The sequence below is a fragment of the Orcinus orca genome, chromosome 13 (assembly GCF_937001465.1).
Source record: "Orcinus orca chromosome 13, mOrcOrc1.1, whole genome shotgun sequence".
NCBI lineage: Eukaryota > Metazoa > Chordata > Mammalia > Artiodactyla > Delphinidae > Orcinus > Orcinus orca.
In genome coordinates, this window is record NC_064571.1 from 12,069,655 (window position 1) to 12,089,412 (window position 19,758).

The 19,758-nt window shown below is 48.1% G+C and overlaps 1 protein-coding gene across 1 annotated transcript; it reads right to left on the reverse strand.

Moving 5' to 3' along the window:
• Positions 1 to 13,578: 13,578 nt before the first annotated feature.
• LOC105748874 (interleukin-37-like) lies at positions 13,579 to 15,931 on the reverse strand. The gene is made up of 3 exons (XM_049696236.1): positions 15,921 to 15,931; positions 14,696 to 14,863; positions 13,579 to 14,305 (listed from the first exon to the last, which is right to left on the reverse strand). Exons 1-3 carry the CDS (start codon positions 15,929 to 15,931, stop codon positions 13,912 to 13,914), a joined length of 573 nt encoding a protein of 190 aa, XP_049552193.1. The 3' UTR covers positions 13,579 to 13,911.
• Positions 15,932 to 19,758: the final 3,827 nt, after the last annotated feature.

Genomic DNA, 19,758 nt, shown 5'->3' on the forward strand with positions numbered 1-19,758 from the left:
TGAAATCATATAATTTTCTCCACTTTCCTACTCTGTGTTCTCTTCTGGATTCTTTCCTGTTTATTGCCCAACACTCTGGCCCCTTAAAAATTGTTACTTTGTTTCGTTTTTTCTTTTTTGCGGTGCGGGGGCCTCTCACTGTTGTGGTCTCTCCCGTTGCGGAGCACAGGCTCCGGATGCGCAGGCTCAGCGGCCATGGCTCACGGGCCCAGCCACTCCGCGGCACGCGGGATCCTCCCAGACCGGGGCACGAACCCGCGTCCCCTGCATCGGCAGGCGGACCCTCAACCACTGCGCCACCAGGGAAGCCCCCCGAGGGAGTGCTTTGATCTGCAGAGCACAAAGTCATTCCCAGCGTTACTTGACCACACTTGTATGGAGACCTCCAGAAAGCAGGATCTGGGGTGCTTCTAGGAGGAGAGCAGTGTCAGAAGGAGAATGCACCCAGATTTCAGGCTGCACGACCCACACACAGTCTGAGAGGAGCGGGCAGAGCCGCATGCGCAGAAGGCACTCTCCCCTGTACGTGCCAAATAGCAGAGCTTCCTGTCTTCTGCGCCAAGGGAGGGAAGTGGGAAAGGAAAAAGACAGTATCCCCTGCGTTTACATTAAGGCCAAGGAGTTTCACCACATCCCTGGGAAAACGCCCTTCTTTCATGCCCCGTTGAGTATGGGTAAGAGACATTGGGCTACAACCCTGGAAAATACATGTCCTCAATAACTCACCTTCGGCTCTAGCGAGTGTGGGCTTTGTCCTCCATCCTGGTCACAGCTGAGATGGGGCTCCTCTCTAGAGATCACCAAGAGACCCCCAGACTCCCTTTCTTCTCACAGACTGAGCCCAAGGGTGAGGATAAAACACAGGTCTCCGGAAAACAACAGTCAGTGAAAAAGGTCTAGTCCCTGGAGTGGGGAAAACTTCTCAAATCAGCTGAAGTTTCAGGTGTGGCACGTAACGCTTCTCCTGGGATCTGTGGTCAAAGGCCCGTTCCCCCTGCTACCCCATCAGGTCCATCCTCCTGAATTGTTCTCTGGTTACGCTTCTTCGGAAGGCCCAGTTGTCCGGCTCCTTCTTAATTCCAGCCCTTCTAGAAATATCCCTCTCAGAAATAGGAATCTTTCCAGACTCTATCATCTAATTTCTAATGGTTCCTGGGGATTCCCTCATGCGGCTCACCTCCAGCTGGTTCTGGAAGCCCAGACGATGCACTCATTGGCCTGCAAGAAGAGGTAGGAAAGAGAAAGCCCATTTCGAGGGAGCTTTACTTGGCCTGGTGGGGACACAAACCTTCACCAGAGAACAGGGCAGGGGTCATTCATCTGGGCTTCTCTTGGTGGTTTGCAGAATGGCTTTGAAAGATCCCACAGAACAGAAGCAGGAACATACGGTACATGACCTAAATATTGAATTTTATTGAATTTGGCTTTCGTTTGAGCCTGGATCACTGTGACCAGAGGATGGCATTTCACCTTGAGCATGGAAGACTGTGCATTTCCAGCCCTGTATCGAGTGTACCAACCCAGCTCCACTGGACTCTGATGAGCTTGGGACCTCTCACTATTTCCATCAACCCGAGCCTTTAATGAGAAGCAAGTGACCCCTCTTCTCAGAACTTTGGCTTTGGAGGTAGGCAGATGGGGTTCCAATCTTGGCTCTCACACATACTAGTTGTGGGACTTGGAGCAACATTCTAAGTTCTTCAGAGTTCAGTTTTCTCAGCCGTGAAATGAGCATTGTAAAAGGGCCGACCAAACCGGGTTCTTCTGAGAATTTAAAAGTTACTCAGTGATATCAATAGAATCTACCTTATTATGATGCTTACATTTCTTGTTTTGTGTTCACTTGACCTATCATGTCCTGGGAGTGATATATTAAAATCTTCTATGATTTGCATATCAAAAGAAATAAAATAAAAGTTATTCAGTGATCGGTATTATCAAGGTGTCTGGACTATAGAGGAAATATCAAAAAATTGTTTATTATTATTCTTGTAGTTATTATTTTTCTTAACCCTCTTTCCTGCACCCTCAGTGCACCAGCAGTGCCTGGGGTGGGACAGATGCCTGCACTGGCTGGGCCGATGAAGGGACAGTGGCAGAGCAGGGAGTGAGAGATGGAGGCAGGAGGCAGGAGCCCAGCATCGTGCAGGATTGAGCTGGCACTGCCAGGCTCCCAGGAAAAGCTGCGGGGTTTGCACCTGGCCCTGGAGAACCTCTCTGAACAGGCAGACCAGCCACAAGAGTGGCCAGGGGACTTCCTAGGGCCTGGCTCCTAGGGACACATTCAGACCATTCCTGCCTAGAGGCTCGGCCACAGAGGGAACCTCCCCTACTGGGCCTTGGACTGGGCAGGGGGCCAGGCCCTCAGGGAGGAGCTCAGGCCCTTGTTGGATGAAGGGCAGGGGCCCACATGTGGGCCAATGACCATCATGGACAGGTGGCTGTAAAAAGTCCAATGTGACAACACGGTAACACTGCACCGGGTGATCCTGTAACATAATTATCTATCCTAGGCAATTATAACATGGAGATGGAGTCTAAGGCCTCATTCTCCACCTCTGCGATCGGCACAAGGCCTCTGGCTGGTCTCAGTGTGGAATGGCCTCCTGGTCTCCTCCTGCCTGAGAATGGGGAGGGCTCCTGCTGGTTCTCCTGCCACCTCCTCCGGGAAGCCCTCCTCAGCCCCTCTGCGTGGACCGGCTTCCTCTCTGGGCTGCGCAGCTCTTGGCACCCATCGCTGCAGCACAGGTGTCAGTGTCCTTGTCTCATCTCCCTGCAGCCCTGTAAGCTCCCCGGGAGCAGGTTCCCTGGCTGACTCAGCCCCAGCCTAGAGCCCCAGGCATCACAGATACTCGGCATTGATGGGATGGGTGACTGGCCCAGGCGAGATCCTAAGTGGCTCTGCAGCGATGCGGGGTCGGATACGATCCCTGGGTCTCAGCTCTGCTCACGTTAGAATCTCCTCGGCAGCTCTGTTGGGCCCCAGACATTCTGAGTTCACAGTATAGATGCACGTTGATTCAGAATCATTAAACTAGATTAACCCTAAGCCTTTGAACGTCTCTAACATGAACCAGACCTGCAGACTCTGCCTTTCTATCAGCCCCGGGTGCTGCCGATGCTGCTGGGCTGCGGACCACGCTTGGAGTGTCACCGTCTAAGGCAGGGTTCTCAACCTCGGCTCTATACCAGAAATCACCTGGTGGGTGACATCTTCAGACCATGGATTCTTGAGCCCCACCGCATGAATGAGCATGGTGGCCTCCACATCGCCTGTGCTCCAGGAGCAGGGCTGGTTCTCTCTTGTCACTGTTAGCAGATCCACATCCGTCAGACCAACATCCTGATTTTTCGTTCTGGAACTCTGAATGCCACGTGTGAGTTGAAAGCTCCAGGATTTGGTCTCCTCTCCCTTCACAGCCCGTGCTTTAGACAGTCATTTGGGTCAAAAGCCTCCTCTTCTTGTCCCCCTGGAGCCAATGTCCAAGTTCCTTCTTCCAGGGGACACTCAGAAGCCCTGAGCAGGGGTCCTTTTTCCAATCCGGACCTAGAGAACCCCGTCCATCGCAGGGCATTCTCCTCTGCCTGAGCCAGTAGGGAGAAAAGAGATGCATTTGGAGGATTCAAAACCATCCTGGTGGTGAGTCAGGACTTCACAGCCCTGACACTTTGGGTGAAAATGATGCATTTATCTCCCACCCGCTGCACCTGGACACCTGCTGCAAAGCTCCATTCTCCCCTCAAGTATTTCTCTTGTCTAATTCATTCACCAAGGAAGTTCCCAAAACTGTGCCAGGTCAACAGGGAGAAGCTGGGACTGTGCCCAGCACCTCACAAGGTCCCACTTTAGGAGTTACTCTTTGGCCCCGGTGCGGATTTTTATAAGAATCTTACCTTCCGAGTGGCACTGAAGCTCATCTCTTTCACAGTCTTCAGAGCCCATTTTCACACCTGGTTTCTCCTCCAAAAAAGACATTTTCAACGTGAAGAAATGACTCAACAGGAGCCTGGGATGAAGGGCAGGACCTGAGTGGACAGGAAGGGGACTGGCTACGGCTCCTTCTGACCCCAGGAAACCTTGCCAGAGGCCCCTGCTGATGAGGCCGCAGGCCTTGCTCTCTCTTGGAAATGTTTGCTGCCTCCGGGAAGGCCTCCCAGGGCTGGGCCATCCTCTTCTGTCATTCCTTCTTTGATGCTTGCCCATCCAAAGCAATGCTCTCCAAACTGTGGGTCACCATATCTTTTTTATGGACCTTGACAGCATTTTAGCAAAAGGAAATAGAAAATTCAAAGTGCATTGTTCTAATCCTGGGACTGGCAAACTACAGCCCACAGGCCAAATCCTGCCCTACCACCTGCTTTTAAGTAAAGTTTTTTTGGAACACAGTCATGCTTGTGTTTACACGTTTTCTATGGCTGCTCTCTGGCTCTAACAGCAGAGATGAGTCATTGAAAGGGAGTCACCTGGCCAGCAAAGCCACTACTGGTTACTTTCCCAACCTTCATAGAAAAAGGCTGCCGATCCTCTGCTAGAGTCTAACCTTAGACAAGAAAGGCACTTTCTTCGCAGCCTTTTGTCATGGAAAACTGAGCTTCCAAAGGTCCCAGGAAGCTGAACTCCTGATGTCTTGGGGCAGGGCTGACACAGAATCCCCTTATTGAAAGGGCTTGGAGGAGAGAGGTTTCCAAACACCCTCCAATTGTACACGTCACATCTCACCCGATTCACAAAGAACTTTAGATGGATGAGGAAAAGATTCAGATTCCAAGGAGAGCATGTGACTGCCCTAGTTTGGCTCATGTGTCTGCTTCTCAGACAGCTAAAGGCAACACACCTTATTAGTACTTTGAGAATTTGTATCTTGAGGTCATAGAGGGAAGGATTGCTTCATTGTAGAGTTTTTAGATGAAATAAATCAAACTCTCTACAAGATACCCCCTTACGTTTCCAAGAGGCAGTGAGGGTCCTCAAAGTCAAGCTGGAGAGCTGATCTCAGCAGGTACTGGGCAAGAAGACAAAGCGATGCCTCCCTGAGTCCCCTCAGCCGTAACTAGGACTACGACAGTACCCCAGCCTGTGAGGGTCAAGGGAGATGAGGCCCCAGGGAAGAGCTCCGACAAGGTCAGCTGCTTCTGTTTCTGATCTGAGGACGCTGGCGACCAGCACCAAGCCCAAGGTAAAAAAGTATTTAGGATTTTCAGTGTCTGAAAATGTGTCCAGGTGACAGTGATGCTTGGCATGGGGGGTGGGGGGCAGGGGTGAGGGTGTGTCTTCTTCATAACGTCACGTAACTTCTTTGCAACCAAGACGTGTCTATTCAGATTGGTCTCTGAGCTGGGGCTGTCTCCTAACGGTGAGGACTCTGGCTTCCAAATGGGAGTGAAACCTTGGTCTTGAGCAGGTCGACCATGTGGGTCAAATGGAGGCAGGCATAGCCTGGGCTCCATCCTCCTCCACCTGTCCTTCCAACCTGGTGACATGAAGTAAATCGCTGTGGTGCATGTAGCATGTTGTGCGGGCTTCCCGTGAGGCTACACCGAGATCACAAATGTACCCGCCTCCTTACAGAAGCACAAGATTCCTGTGTGCTCTGACTTTATTGATGGAAAGTCAGGAATGGTTCAGGTGATCACACAGGTGTGCCACCCCACTTAGTGTTGCGAGCGGCTTCCCACCCCAGCACCACCAAGCCCTCTTTCCCGGGTCTTATTTTTTTGGTCCTCCTAACATGCTATATAATTTGCTTATTTATTATGTTTAATGTGTGCATCCTCCACTAGGATGTAAGTTCCAAGAGTTCTCTTCTCTCTGAGGTATCCCAAGAACCTACCACCCAACATATTTTCTACGAATGAATGAAGGAGACAGAAAGACCAGAGGGAGGAAGGAAGGAAGAAAAGGATGGAGAGAGGGAAGGGTTGCTAATTAAATGACGGTCTTCTTATTACTGCAGCTAATATGACATCACCTGCAAAGCAGATGCATTTTTGAAAACTTGTATAAAAACAACTAAGGTGATTTGGAGTTTATTTTCCTAACCGTCATTGTAATCATGGGTCTAGGTGTTCAGTGAAAAAGTTTGGGCCATTGCATGTTACACCTGAGAATCCCAATGTCTTTCTTTCCTAAGGGCTGCTGTAACAAAGTGAAACCACTAGGTGGCTTATAGCCACACAACTTTATTCTCTCACAGTTCTGGAAGCTAGCTAGAAGTGTGAAAGCAAGATATTGGCAGGGTGGATAAAAAAGAATGAAATAATGCCATTTGCAGCAACACGGATGGAACTAGAGATTATCGTACCAAATGAAGTAAGCCAGAGAAAGACAAATATCATATGATATCACTTATATGTGGAGTCTAAAAAAATGAGACAAATGAACCTATACACGGAACAGAAAGAGACCCACAGACATGGAAAACAAACTATGGTTACCTGAGGAAAAGGGGTGGGGGGGAGGGATAAATTAGGAGATTGGGATTAACATATACACACTACTATACATAAAATAGATAACCAACAAGGATCTACTGTATAGCACAGGGAAATATACTCAATATTTTGAAATAACTTATAAAGGAAAAGAATCTGAAAAAGAATATATATATATATATGAATCACTTTGGTGTACATCTGAAACTAACACAACATTGTAAATCAACTATACTTCAATTTTAAAAAATGTTAAAAAAAAAAAAAAAAAAGGATGTTGGCAGGGTGGGTTCCTCCTCAGGGCTCTGAATCTGTTCCACGCCTCTTCTAGCTTCTGGTTTTGTTGGCAATCCCTGGCGTCCCTTGCTTTGTAGATGCAGCATTCGTCCTCCATTGCCACATGGCCTTCTTCTCCCTGTGTCTCTGTGTCTTCTTATCCTCCTCTGTTTATGTCAGTGTCCAAATTTCCCTTTTCTTACAAGGACAGCGGTCACCTTGGATTAGGACACATCCTAAGAACTTTATCTTGATTAAATCTGCAAAGACCCTATTTCCAAATAATGTCACGTTCACAGGTACCAGGCGTTAGGACTTTAACATATCTTTTTTGGGGGGAGGGGCACAACTCAACCCATAACACTCAAATTTCAGCTGTTCACCTCAAAAAATTCTCTATGCTTGTAAAATGCGTGATCTCACGACATTCACCCTGCAGCAAGAACTCCTTCAGGAGGACCCCATCCAGGGGTTCCTTTCCCAGCTGATCATTCCTCTTGCCCCCATTCAATATCCTGGGCAGGGTGAAGCAGGTGAGGGAAAGAGGAAGGCTATACTGGGGACAGAAAGAGGAAACCCTTATCCATCCTGCCCTCTGCTTGGGAGTGAGTGACCCAGCACAGCGCATTAACGCACAGCCTTAGGAGTGGTACAGCCCAAGCATTTTTGATCCCAGTTACCCCACTCGATTAAACAAAACTGAGGACACATCTTGAAATATGGGCAATAGCACTTTGTGAAACTTCCATAAAATTAGGAAATTTACAAGGACTAGATAAAACAGGAACTAACGTTTAGTAGTTTTGTCTCACATTCCAATGGACTGGCTCTCCCAGCCCCTTCTCTTCACCCCAGTCTCTGGAGACACACACCTAGTGATGGGCTGGTAAATGTTTAACAACAAGTTCTATGGGGTGGAGGGGGAGGGGTGGGAATTGGCGGGAGCAATGATACACAGCTCTTGCCAGTTTCAGTGGTGTAAGTACTCCCAGCACAGCCGACTTCAAACTGCCCCCCATGAAGTCACTGTAGGTGCTGTCAGGAAGAGGGGCTAACAATGGGCTCTTACAAGCTGGATGAACTGACTCCAGCATACCAGGGAAGCCCCTTTAAGATCATCATTGTAGAGCCAGGGGTGATTGGCAAACCATAGCCTGCAGGCAAAATCTAGCTCACTCCCTGTTTCAAATAGTTTGCTAACACAGCCAGGCTCACTGGTCGTCTATGGCTACCTTCCCCCTACAGTAGAACCTGTGGAATCTCAGCCAGCAAAGCCTAGAAGATTTACTCTCTGGCCCTTAACAGAAAGTTTGCCTACTCCCATTCTAGAGGGCAAGGGGCCACAGACTGTTTGAAGTCTCCAGACATTCATCCCTGAGTCATTCTGGAACTTTCCACTTTTCATCAAAGAGCTGCAATGCAAGATGGTCTCCATCTCACGCACAAAAGCCTGCACTGTTTTTTTACTGCAAAAGTAACATTGCTTTTGTTTGTTTGGCGTAGCTCAGCCTCTCTTGGTATTTTTCAGGAGGAACATGCATTCTAAATTCCACTAATCAGGGACCTGAGCCTTTGACGGTGCCTGTCATTTCCCCACAGCCCTTTCGCAGAAGGCGCCTTGTCAGTGCAGCTCCGTACAGGGGCTCAGGGCAGGATCCAGAGGCCAGTTGACCAACGGTAGGGACAGACTCTTTGCAGCGTGTTCAGAGGGGATTGCTTGGCAGGCTGTCAGGGTCATGGTGATTTCTGGTCTGGGAGGTAATTTTCACAATGCATTGGGTGATCGTTGCATCCACCTAACGCTGTGACCAGGGCTGGATGAGAATTATGCCCATTTAATAGTGGAGTAATCAGACTCAGAGACAAGTAACTTGACCAGTCACCCAGATTCTAAGTGGCGGACTTCCAGAAGTTCTGACTCCTAGTACAGAGCTCTTTGCACTGTCCCTGAGGGGTTAAAATGCTGCTGTGCTTAAGAATCACCCAGGAAGGGCTTCCCCGGTGGCGCAATGGTTGGGAGTCCGCCTGCCGATGCAGGGGACGCGGGTTCGTGCCCCGGTCTGGGAAGCCTTGAAGGCATTATGCTAAATGAACTAAGTCAGACAGACAAAGAGAAGTACTGTGTGACATCACTTATATGGTGATTCTAAAAAAGCCAAACTCAGAGAAACAGAGAGGAGGGTGGTGGTTACCAAGGGCTGGTGGGGTGAGGAGAATGGGGGATATTGGTCAAAGGGTATGAATTTCCTGTTATAAGATTAACAACTTCTGGGGATCTAATGTACCGCATGGTGGTTATAGCTAATAATACAATATTATATACTTGACAGTTGCTAAGAGTAGATCTTAAATGTTCTCACCACAAAAAAGAAATGATAATTATGTGATGGGATAGAAGAGTTAGGTGAGGCGATGGGGGCCATCATATTGCAATACAGAAATGTGTCAAATCAACACGTTGTCTACCTTAAACTCACACAATGTTATACGTCAGTCGTGTCTCCATAAAGCTGGAAAAATACAGATTCTCAGGGTTGCACACCCTGGGATTCTGATTTAGGTGTTCTGGGATGTAACCAGGGACATAACTGCCTTTTTTGTTTTAATTTTTAAATTTTATAGAGTTTTTTTTTGTTTGTGTTTTTTTTTGACGTACGCGGGCCTCTCACCGTTGTGGCCTCTCCCGCCGCAGAGCACAGGCTCCGGACGCGCAGGCTCAGCGGCCATGGCTCACGGGCCCAGCTGCTTCGTGGCATGTGGGATCTTCCCAGACCAGGGCACGAACCCGAGTCCCCTGCATCGGCAGGCGGACTCTCAACCACTGTGCCACCAGGGAAGCCCAAAATTTTATAGAGTTTTTAAACGTTGCTTTCCATTTACAGTTATTACAAAATGTTGGCTATGCTCCCTGTGTTGTGCAATAAATCCTTAAGCCTGTCTTTCACCCGATAGTTTGTATCTCCCACACCTCCTCCCCTATATTGCCCCTCTCCCCCAGCTGGCCAGTTTTTTCCCTGTATCTGTGAGTCGGCTTCTTTTATCTAACTGCTTTTTTTTTTTAAAAAAAAAAACCCAAGTAATTCTGATTCAGGCATTTCTTTCTTGTCCACACTTCCTCCTCCCCATACATTTCATTAGAAAATGATAATGTGCCTTTCTGGCTGAGTGATTGGGTACCAGCTGCCAACAGTACTAGTATTCAGGCTGGCCTTAAACTTGCACCACCAGGAGGAATGTCCTACTCCAGGTGACATGAGCCTGAAACACAGAGAAATCCCATTGCCTGACCCATCTGGTGACTGTGCCCTGTCCCCAGCAGGGAGGCACCCAGCAGAAGACAGCGCTCAGAGAGGCTTCTTCACACAGAGCTTGGACAGTGCGGGCTGGCCTGGCGGGCCCTCTGCCAGCTGACTCATTCCTTACACAGTGTTTGTGCCGGGCTCTGTGCGGGGCGATGAGGATGGAATGTTGAGCACACTCAGAAGCAGACCCTGCCTTCAAGGCGCTTGTGGTCTGTTGGGGAGACAGACGTTAATCAGGCCAACACAAGTGTAAGTGGAGAAGCTATGCCCAGTGCATGATGGGGGTGCGCAACCCAACCAGGAAAGTAGAGGGACTTCCCTGGGAAAGACCCGAGTAAGATCAGAAGGAAGAGTGGGTGTCAGCCAGGCTCGAGGTGCCATCTTTGGGGGGGGGTCCTGATGAGTTCCCTTTATTGCTATTGAATAAGGCAAAGATGGAGAAAAGGGAGAGCTATGAACGACAAGGAGCCAGTTGCATCTCCACAGCTGGCAGGGATGGTTTATCGTACCCCATCTATATGCCTTGGGGCACCTCCTTTCCTATGGGGGGGGCAAAGGGAAGGGACAGTGCTTTAGAGGCACAGGGGGTCCTGTCATCCATCCCTCTTCCACCCTGTCTCCTGACATACACAAAACTCATTTTTTTCACCCGGCAGGTGAACTAAGTGCTGCTGGAAGTAATGAATGAACACCGGCCTTGGGCTTACCCACAGCATGAGACCACCACTGCCTCTTCCTCGGAAATTCGGGAAGAGAAACTGCTTTATGCTTCTTCACACAAGCCTAAAGCAGAACCTTGCTCCTGATGCACTTTCAGAAGCGATGGCCAGAGCCTACCTATTACCCAAGGCTGCACAGGAGAAGAAAGGGCAGGCAAATTTCAAGATGTTGGTGTGTGCTAGCCTCCGTCAGGAAAGTCCTTCAGGAAAAGGATAGACTCAGACCATCACCCACCAGGTGGCAAGCAAAGATGGAAGGAAACCATGCTTGGTTAAGGGAAGGGACTGGTCTGAAGCCTGCAGTCTAAGCTCACTGAAAGTTCCCTTCTTTTTGGAGCTCTACAGGACTAAGAAAGCCAGCTGCTTCTGCGTGGGCCATAGGAGCTGCGAAGTGGCAGTTTTCACAGTGTCTCGAGAAGACTGGGACCCCACATCTTTATCAAGCATGGTCCTTTAAGAATAATTGTAAAAATATACACACTACCATATATAAAATAGAAAAAGGACAAGGATTTGCTGTATAGCACAGGGAACTATATGCAATATCTTATAATAAACTATAGTGGAAAAGAACAGAAAAAAAGAATAAAGAGATATATATTAGATACACATATATATGTATGTATAACCAAATCACTTTGCTGTACACCTGAAACTAACACAATATTGTAAATCAACTATACTTCAATTAAAATAAATATATATATTTATTCCCATATATCAAGCATGGTTACTTAAAAGTTAGGTCAAGTCAGTCTGCCAGGTAGTGTCAGACTAAGGATATTTACGATCTCATCTGAGCCCACTCTGAATTATCTCAAGGCGGCAGCATTCATGTAAGGGGCCTCTCACAACATAGATCAGTGGCTACACGCCACTGCCAAGCAAGAACTCATTTGCTAGAACTCCCGAAATGCACATAAATGCAAAGAGTTAGAACAAATGAAATATTAGGTAAGTGCTTACATAACTATAGAGAAGGGAGAATTCTTTTTTTTTTTTTTTTTTTTTTTGCGGTACGCGGGGCTCTCGCTGTTGCGGCCTCTCCCCGTTGCCGAGCACAGGCTCAGCGGCCATGGCTCACGGGCCCAGCCGCTCCGCGGCACGCGGGATCCTCCCAGACCGGGGCACGAACCCGTGTCCCCTGCATCGGCAGGCGGACTCTCAACCACTGTGCCACCTGGGAAGCTCAGAGGGAGAATTCTTGAGGCCCTGCAAACACAAAGAGATTTTGATCGTACGTTCTCATGGCGGTGTAGTCAATGAAAAAGACCACTGAAACGTTCAAGCTTGCTATTCATCAAGTCATTTGTACTTTTGATATCAGTCTTGTGGTTTTGGACTTTATATCAGCAGATAAGTCAAATGAATAATTTAGCTAATTTTGTAAGCATCAAGATTTTCGGTTAGAAAGTAATGGTATAGCCCTTTGAATTACAAAAGAAAGGCATAATAAGAGTTTCCGTAGATGGTTGGCTTTTTGTTTTTTACATCTTTATTGGAGTATAATTGCTTTACAATGGTTAGTTTCTGCTTTATAACAAAGTGAATCAGTTATACATATACATATGTTCCCATATCTCTTCCCTCTTGCGTCTCCCTCCCTCCCAACCTCCCTATCCCACCCCTCCAGGTGGTCTTTAGTCTTAAGATGACACGAACAGGGTTGCCTTTCCAAAGGATACAGAGAGGGAAGATCAGAAACAGAATGAAAGGAGGCACTACCTTCCAGATCCCCGAATTTTCACCAGGCTTTCCTAGTTGCAGACAACGGTTTCTGAGTGAGTGAGGATCACTCCAGACTTGAAGCATTAGATCTCTTGTCTTTAATCCTAGAAACCTCCAGCTTCCCACCGCCCCCGCACCACCACCCACCCCCGACTTTGTGCCTGGGTCCCGAGTGCCTGTTCTGTTTGCCTGCCTGGCCCTCCGACCCTGCTTTAGGACGTGATCTTGCCATGCTTTGGACTTGAGTCTGGATAAGTGACAAGGGCCTTCAGGCCTTCCCACAAACTGGCTTCTGTCTGCCACCTGCTCAGGATTCTTTGTCACTGGTTCCTCCCACCTGTTGACACCCACTGCTCTGCTCTCTTGCACTGAGGACTCACAGATAGTGCCTTACCACACCCCTTGACACTGAGCCCCACTGAACCCCTTGACACTGAACCCCACTGAACCCCTTGACACTGAGCCCCACTGAACCCCTTGACACTGAACCCCACTGAACCTCTTCTCTTGGCACCTGCAGCTGGGTCAGCGTCCCTAGAATTCATCCAGCCTCCACACGCATCACTAATTAGAGCTTGCATTATCCAGGCTGCCCTCCTGGAGGAGACAACCTCCATGGCTTGGCTATCTCTTGAGAAACAGAAGGACCTCGGTGAGGCTGGACGTGTTTAGGAAAGCAGCAAAGCCACAGGCACTGAGATCATCAATTCCCGGAAATTTATTTCAGCCTAGAACTTTGTAATTAACCACACTCTACTTTTTTTTTTTTTTTTTTTTGTGGTACGCGGGCCTCTCACTGTGGTGGCCTCTCCCGTTGCGGAGCACAGGCTCCAGACGCGCAGGCTCAGCGGCCATGGCTCACGGGCCCAGCCGCTGCGCGGCATGTGGGATCTTCCCGGACCGGGGCACGAACCTGCGTCCCCTGCATCGGCAGGCGGACTCTCAACCACTGCGCCACCAGGGAAGCCCCACACTCTACTTTTTATAGCTCAAACTTCATACCCATGAAAGGGACAAATGACACCGAAAGTCAAGCCCATGGTCTTGCTAGGTGAAGGTGACATATTACCGGGAGAAGATGCTTTTATTTGCCGTTCTCTATGGAAAAAAATGAAGACCACTCAAATGAGAAGAAACAGCTGCTATTTATTCAGAGCTGGCTATAGCAAAGGAGTCAGCCCCCATCAGTTGCTTTTGGCAGAGATTCGGGGCAGGCAGAAAGGGAGGGCTCCAGGTGTGCTTTGATTGAAGCTGTTGCCATGGGGAAGCCGGGAGAGGGGCATCGTATGCGATTGGTTTGGGCAGCATAGTTGCCTTTTTCTGATTGGTCCTGAGTTGAAAGTGGGCACAAAAATAGAGAAGCTGGCCGTCATTGACCAAGTCCTGACCCTTCTGGGCCAATTGCTATAGAAGTTGAGGGTTGCATTCTATCGTCGGAGGTGGTCTGGCCATTGTCAGTTTGTATATTCAGTCTTGTAATGTATTGAGTTCCACATTAGTCTTTTGAAATTGAAATTGAGTTGTTGTTTTTCTTTCCCTAGATCTTTGGTCACTCCCACAGGTTGTCTGGGTGTGTTGGAGGTGTAGATAAAGTATCCGTGATTCACAGCTGACTCCAGAGTGAAATAGGAACCCACCTGTTCCTTGAGGAAGGTGAAGGGCAGACGTTCCTCGTCCGTCAGTGAATTCAGCTCTTTAATGTTCTTTTTCTGAAATACGAGGCAGAATTTCTTAGGTAGCCAGGCTGCTTCCGGAAAGATCAGGCAACTTTGTTCCAAAAACATATGATGTTTTTTCTCAGTAGTAGCTTTTCTTAAGTGTGAAGTTGATACATAAAAGGTCTCTGGAAAAAGTCAGAAGACTGCGTCAGCCCTAGAGGAGAAAAATGATCTTTTTTTTCTGTTGACATTTCGGGTACAACCGCCCTGTTTTGCCTGAGCAATGTCATCAAATGCTCAATCCTGGGTTGGCCCAGGAGCCAAGAATGTCCCTATCCTCAGAATTTCCCTCTCCCTCTGCCTCTGGCTCCTTCTTCCTCCCAGCCCTCCCAGGGAGACTTCTTTGAAGTCAGGGACTCTCTGGAACTGTGTCCCCATCCTGACTGTTGCCCACCACCAGCTGCCCTTGAGGCTCTTTCCAGGAGGCAGTCCTTTACCTGTCCCAGAGGAGGGGGTGGTCAAGCTGCCCCACCGGGGAGGAGTTTTCTACAGGCCAGGTGGGCAGTGAGAGAATAAGAACCACTTCTGCTGAGTAAAGCAAGGCTGAGAGTCACCTCCGGTTCTGATGCTTTTGTCTGGGACCACTCTGAGGACCTCGCCTTCCAGGACCAGAACTTGCTGGTTCAGGTCTCGAATATTATACTTCTGAAAGGTTACGGATTTGACTTTGGGACCTGAAAAAACAGTACTAGAGATTATGAACAATTAACAAGCTGCAGTTCACCAGCCTCAAGTTCCCGCCTTGCCCAGTGGGCTTAGGTGAGACGTATTCCTCTCATTAGTTTTTTATCCCACCCATCCATCCATTCATTGAAGAACTTCAGTGATTAACCCCTGCACCCTGGAGTCAGATTAAGTCAGGGTCCAATCCCTGTTCAGTCATTTACAAGCTGAACAACTTACTAAATTTCTCCAAATCTCATTTTGCCCACCAGTACAATGGCATTAATAAAAGCTATCTTACATAGGGTTCATGTGGGGAATAGGAGGGAGTCAATGAAAGTTCATTACTATTAGTAGTGGCGGTATTGGTAACATTCATTGAAAAGTCATCATTATTACAAGTAATAGTTGTATGGATACATCCAGCTGGAGGGAAAGTAATACATCATGAAAAAATAATACATCCATGAAAGTACTAATGATACAACATCATTATTATTAGTGGTAGTATTGATGACCCTCTTTTCTGCACTCTCTCCCTGGCGGCCCATGCCATCAGCAATGCCTGGGTGGCACAGATATCTGCCATGTTGGGCACCAGCGGGGCTAATGGTGAGGAAGATGAAAGGGTGAAGATGATGAGGTGAGGCAGAAAGGACCCAAGAACAGCAACTTTGTGCTGGGAGGGAATGGAGATGGCAAGACTTCTGTGCAAAATGCAGAGAGGTTGTGTCTGCCTTTGTGGAGCCTGAGTAGGCAGGACCAGCTGCAGGAGTGGCCAGGGATTTGCCTGACTCTGGGGGGATTTGGGCGTTCAGTCAGCTCAGCCCTGCTTGGGGGGTGGGCAAACCTAGACTGGGAACTTGTCCCTCTGCCACCTCTGATTGGCCAGGTGACCATCTATCAGTGAGTGAACTCAGGCTTTGCATGGGGGAGGGTACAAGCCCATATACAGAACTGATGATTGAGTCTATCTAGAACAAGAGATATAAGATGTGATAATGTGATAGATGACTTTGTAGATTAGCAATTGTACTATATAATTATATACAGGCACACACATAGTCTAGCTTCCTACTCACTCCATAAACATGATGCCTTTAGCTGAGACCCATGCTTTGCACTTTCTTCCTGTCACCTAGGGTCAACCTCCTTCTCGTCCTGTAATCCTAACTCATGTGCCACCTCCTCCCTGAAGCCCTCCCTCAGTCCCTTAATGGGAGAGACATTTTCCTCTCAGAGCTGCCCAGCCCCAGCCCTTGGGGAAGAGCAGCTGTATGTCAATACCTCGTACTGCAGGTGTTGCCTGCTTGTGCAGGATTAATTTCTGACTCATTCTATGTTGTTCATGGGGCCCAGGGTGGGGCTTTCAGTAACCAGCAATGGGTCAGAGTTCACTGGATTTGCCTCTCTGGATCTGGAGGAAGCTGTCTGTATGCTTCTGAGGTCTCTTCTGACCCCAGCCATCTATGACTTTTGTTGCGGAATAAAACAATGAGGGTTAAAACTAACTGAAGATACATTTACTTGTATCTCCAAGTTCATATTGTATTTCTGGGGAAAAATCGATTTACACAAAAATTGGAATAAAAAGCACTAGAATATTTTTAAAAATCAATAGTTCAACACTAACTGGTACCTATGAGAGCTAACAGAAGTAAATGTGTGATCCTGTACGTAACTTGCATCAGAGATTCACCACATGGTTGACACACGTTGGAAGAAAATCACCCCAAGTTGGATACCACTAAGGTAGGGCTGCCCAAATGAGGCAGCCCAGGACCCAGCCCTCTCCTGCATCATAAGGGTGTGGTCATGCAGGCAGGTGAACAAGGGCTCCATTACCTGGCTCTTTCAGCCTGCATCACCCCCGCCCCCCTGTCCCTCCACTCTTGCTTCATGCTTCAGTCCCAAGTTCCTTCTCTCCTGTATACTCCTTCACGCTTTTTTTTTACACTGCTCCCTCTGCCTGGAAATGCTTTCTACCTTTATTCTCAGCGTAATTCCAACTGCTCCTTCGAGATTCGGTGCAGGTATCACTTCCTCTGGGATATATCCCCCAGTTCAACCCCCCTCAGCATAGGCTGGTTCCCTGTGTTTCCATAGCAACCTGTGCTGCCTTCTAGTGCAGCCCTTTCCATATATAGAACATCAAAATTACTGTTAGATGTCTGTCCCCCCCCCCCACCAGCCTGATTGCTGAAAGATGAATGAAAGACTTCCCGTGCTCGTTTGCATGAGCACAAGGGCGCATTCACAGGAACTTCCATGCCCGTATCCACTGTGTTCTTGGCACACCAGCTTCTACACCCAAGTCAATGCCCAGGGCTCTTACAACAGGGCCCGGCTTCCAGGGGGTAGGTCGGGAGAACTTGAAAGAAGGGCATCTCAGCAGAGAATGGCGGTTGGGGGCTGCTGGTGGGGCAGATTCCAATACATCATTTCCCCTAGTCTCTGAGGGACCCCAGGGCCAGAGGAATTGGGGCCAGTCCAGTCCAGGAGTCTACACTTTTAATGCCAACCAAACCACCGCTGCATCAGCAAAACTGGGAATGGCAACCGCTCGCTGGAAGAGTAGCAAACACTCTTTTACTTTCTTCCTGACATTGGATTTTCACGGCACTTTACAGACAAGGATGTGTGGGACCCGTGGAAACATTCTGGGACTCCAACTGAGGTTTTCCTGCCATGGGTGATGGAAAGACTCCTGGACCTAGAGGCGGCAGACCCGCTGGTCATCCTGTCTCTGCTACTTGCTAGCTGCGTGTCTTATATTCACACTTTTGATGATCTGTCTTTATCGGAAAAGTGGAAACAATACCTTACTAGTAAAGTTGTCATGGGAGTTTCCCTTTCCCTTGTGGAAAGAGCTCAGCCTGGAACTTAGTATACACTTGTCAGGAAATATGAGTTTCTTGTCCTTCACCAGCACCAAGTCCTGGATCAACTTCCTGGGCTTATTCTTCCCCCAAAGGCTAATTCTCTGAAAGCAGAAAGTGCAAAGGCTGGGTGTCACCTCCAACCACCCATCCCCAGTTTTAGATGCCCCCAGGAGAAATTTCCCTACTTCTAGGGGGAGGCTTAGCTACCTACCACCCTTCCTTCCCATCCTAAGACCCCTTGGAAGATCACCTGAGCGGGCAGAAACTACAGAAGAAAGGCTGAGGTCTGATGTCAGGGCACCTCGTGCTGACAGTAGGAGTCAAAGACAAGTTAGCAAATGCAACGCCATTAGCCTAGGACTTGAGTTCATTGGCTTAGGGGTGATTTCATTGTTAATTTCTGCAGTTTCCAAAGGACAATCTGCAAAACACTCACAAAGAAACACATTAATGCGCTTAAGGAGGTTCTGTGCCCAATAATTTGGGGAGATTCTGGATTGAATACTATTAAGTCTGGTTCCTTAAAATGGGACTTCTCAGAGCCATTTTTTCAAAATATTCTGTGAGGAATTACAAGAGATTTTACCAATGGTGACTTAGCTAGACCAAAAAGGGGATCCCCTTTCTGACTTTGGGGTTGGAGCTCTCAGTAAGCCTTTCAACAAGAAGGTTCTCATTCCTAGTTTTTCGTGTTTTTTTTTTTGTGGAGTAGGGAGTTTAGTAGCTGCAAACCAGTTGATTGGAGAAGCAGTGCTTTAAAGCTTTCTATATGAGGGTATGTATGAAAATTGTGTCTACTCATGATAGGACTGAAGGCCTGAATCATAATATGTCCCTTTCCACCACTTTCCGGAATTGTCCCTGTCTACTTAATGTGCTAGAGAGAGTCCCAGAGCCTAGTTCTCTGGCAAATTAGACAGAGGAAAAACCATTTCCATAGATAGCATTTAACCCATTTCCTGTTTGGGAACCAATTTTGACGCCCATGATGAATTTGTAGAGGTTGCTTACATTCCAGGTCTGGCTGGGATTCATGCTAGTCCTCACGGGACTCATGGTCAGTTTTCATGTCTGAGCTGCCATCCAATGAAGACATCACCCAAGCTGAGAATTAATGCAATGGGAGAGGTGAAGGGAACTCAGGACCTGAAAAAATCAGGGGATATTGGTTATGGACCCTACTCTAGGAAACCTCACCTAGTGCCCTAATGCCTACAGGACCTTGCCTTATCTCTACTTGGGAATGTTGCTTTAATGTCGCAGGACCAGATCATTTCAATTCACAATGGAATTCTATTTAGATTGTAGCCCTCGGAGGTAATTCGGTGGTTTGCCTGTCAAATGACAATTTATTTTTGGCCACTTGCCATATTGTGTTTCCCATGTGGAAGGATTCCCAGGAATCACTGCGGGGGCGGTTGGGGGGAAGGTTCTTGCTAAAATGCAGATTCTGATTCAGTAGGTCTCGTGGGTCCTGAGCTTCTACATATCCAACAAGTTCTCAGGGGATTCTGCTGGTTCACGGACCACACTTTGAGTAGCAAGGCTCTAAGAAGCTCCACCTCTAGTGCCTTGGAGCAGAGCAGGCTTACATTCCTGCCTCTTGTGTGGGCCGGGGCCTGGGGTGGGGGACACACACACACACACACACACACACACACACACACAACCTTAATCCTCTTTTGGATCTCCACAGCACTTTACAGTGTAAAAGCCGTTTTGCATGCATGACTCAGCAAATCCTTACCATGAAACTTCAAAGGACACTGGGTGAGTATTTTTAGCCCCTTTTATAAAGATAAAGATAATCTTCTATAAAGATAAAGATAAAGAAACAAGTTGAGAGAGGCCCCCAAGGTCAGAGGGCCATGGAGCTCAAATCCAGACTTCCCAGTGCGCTTCCCATCAGACAGAATGCCAGGTGGGAGGTCACCAGACAGCAGTGCTCATCTCAGGCCCACCACCAACTTGCAGGGTGACACGGTAAGTTATGTAAGATTTCTGGGCCCCCAAAGACATGGTACACAGAAAACGTTCG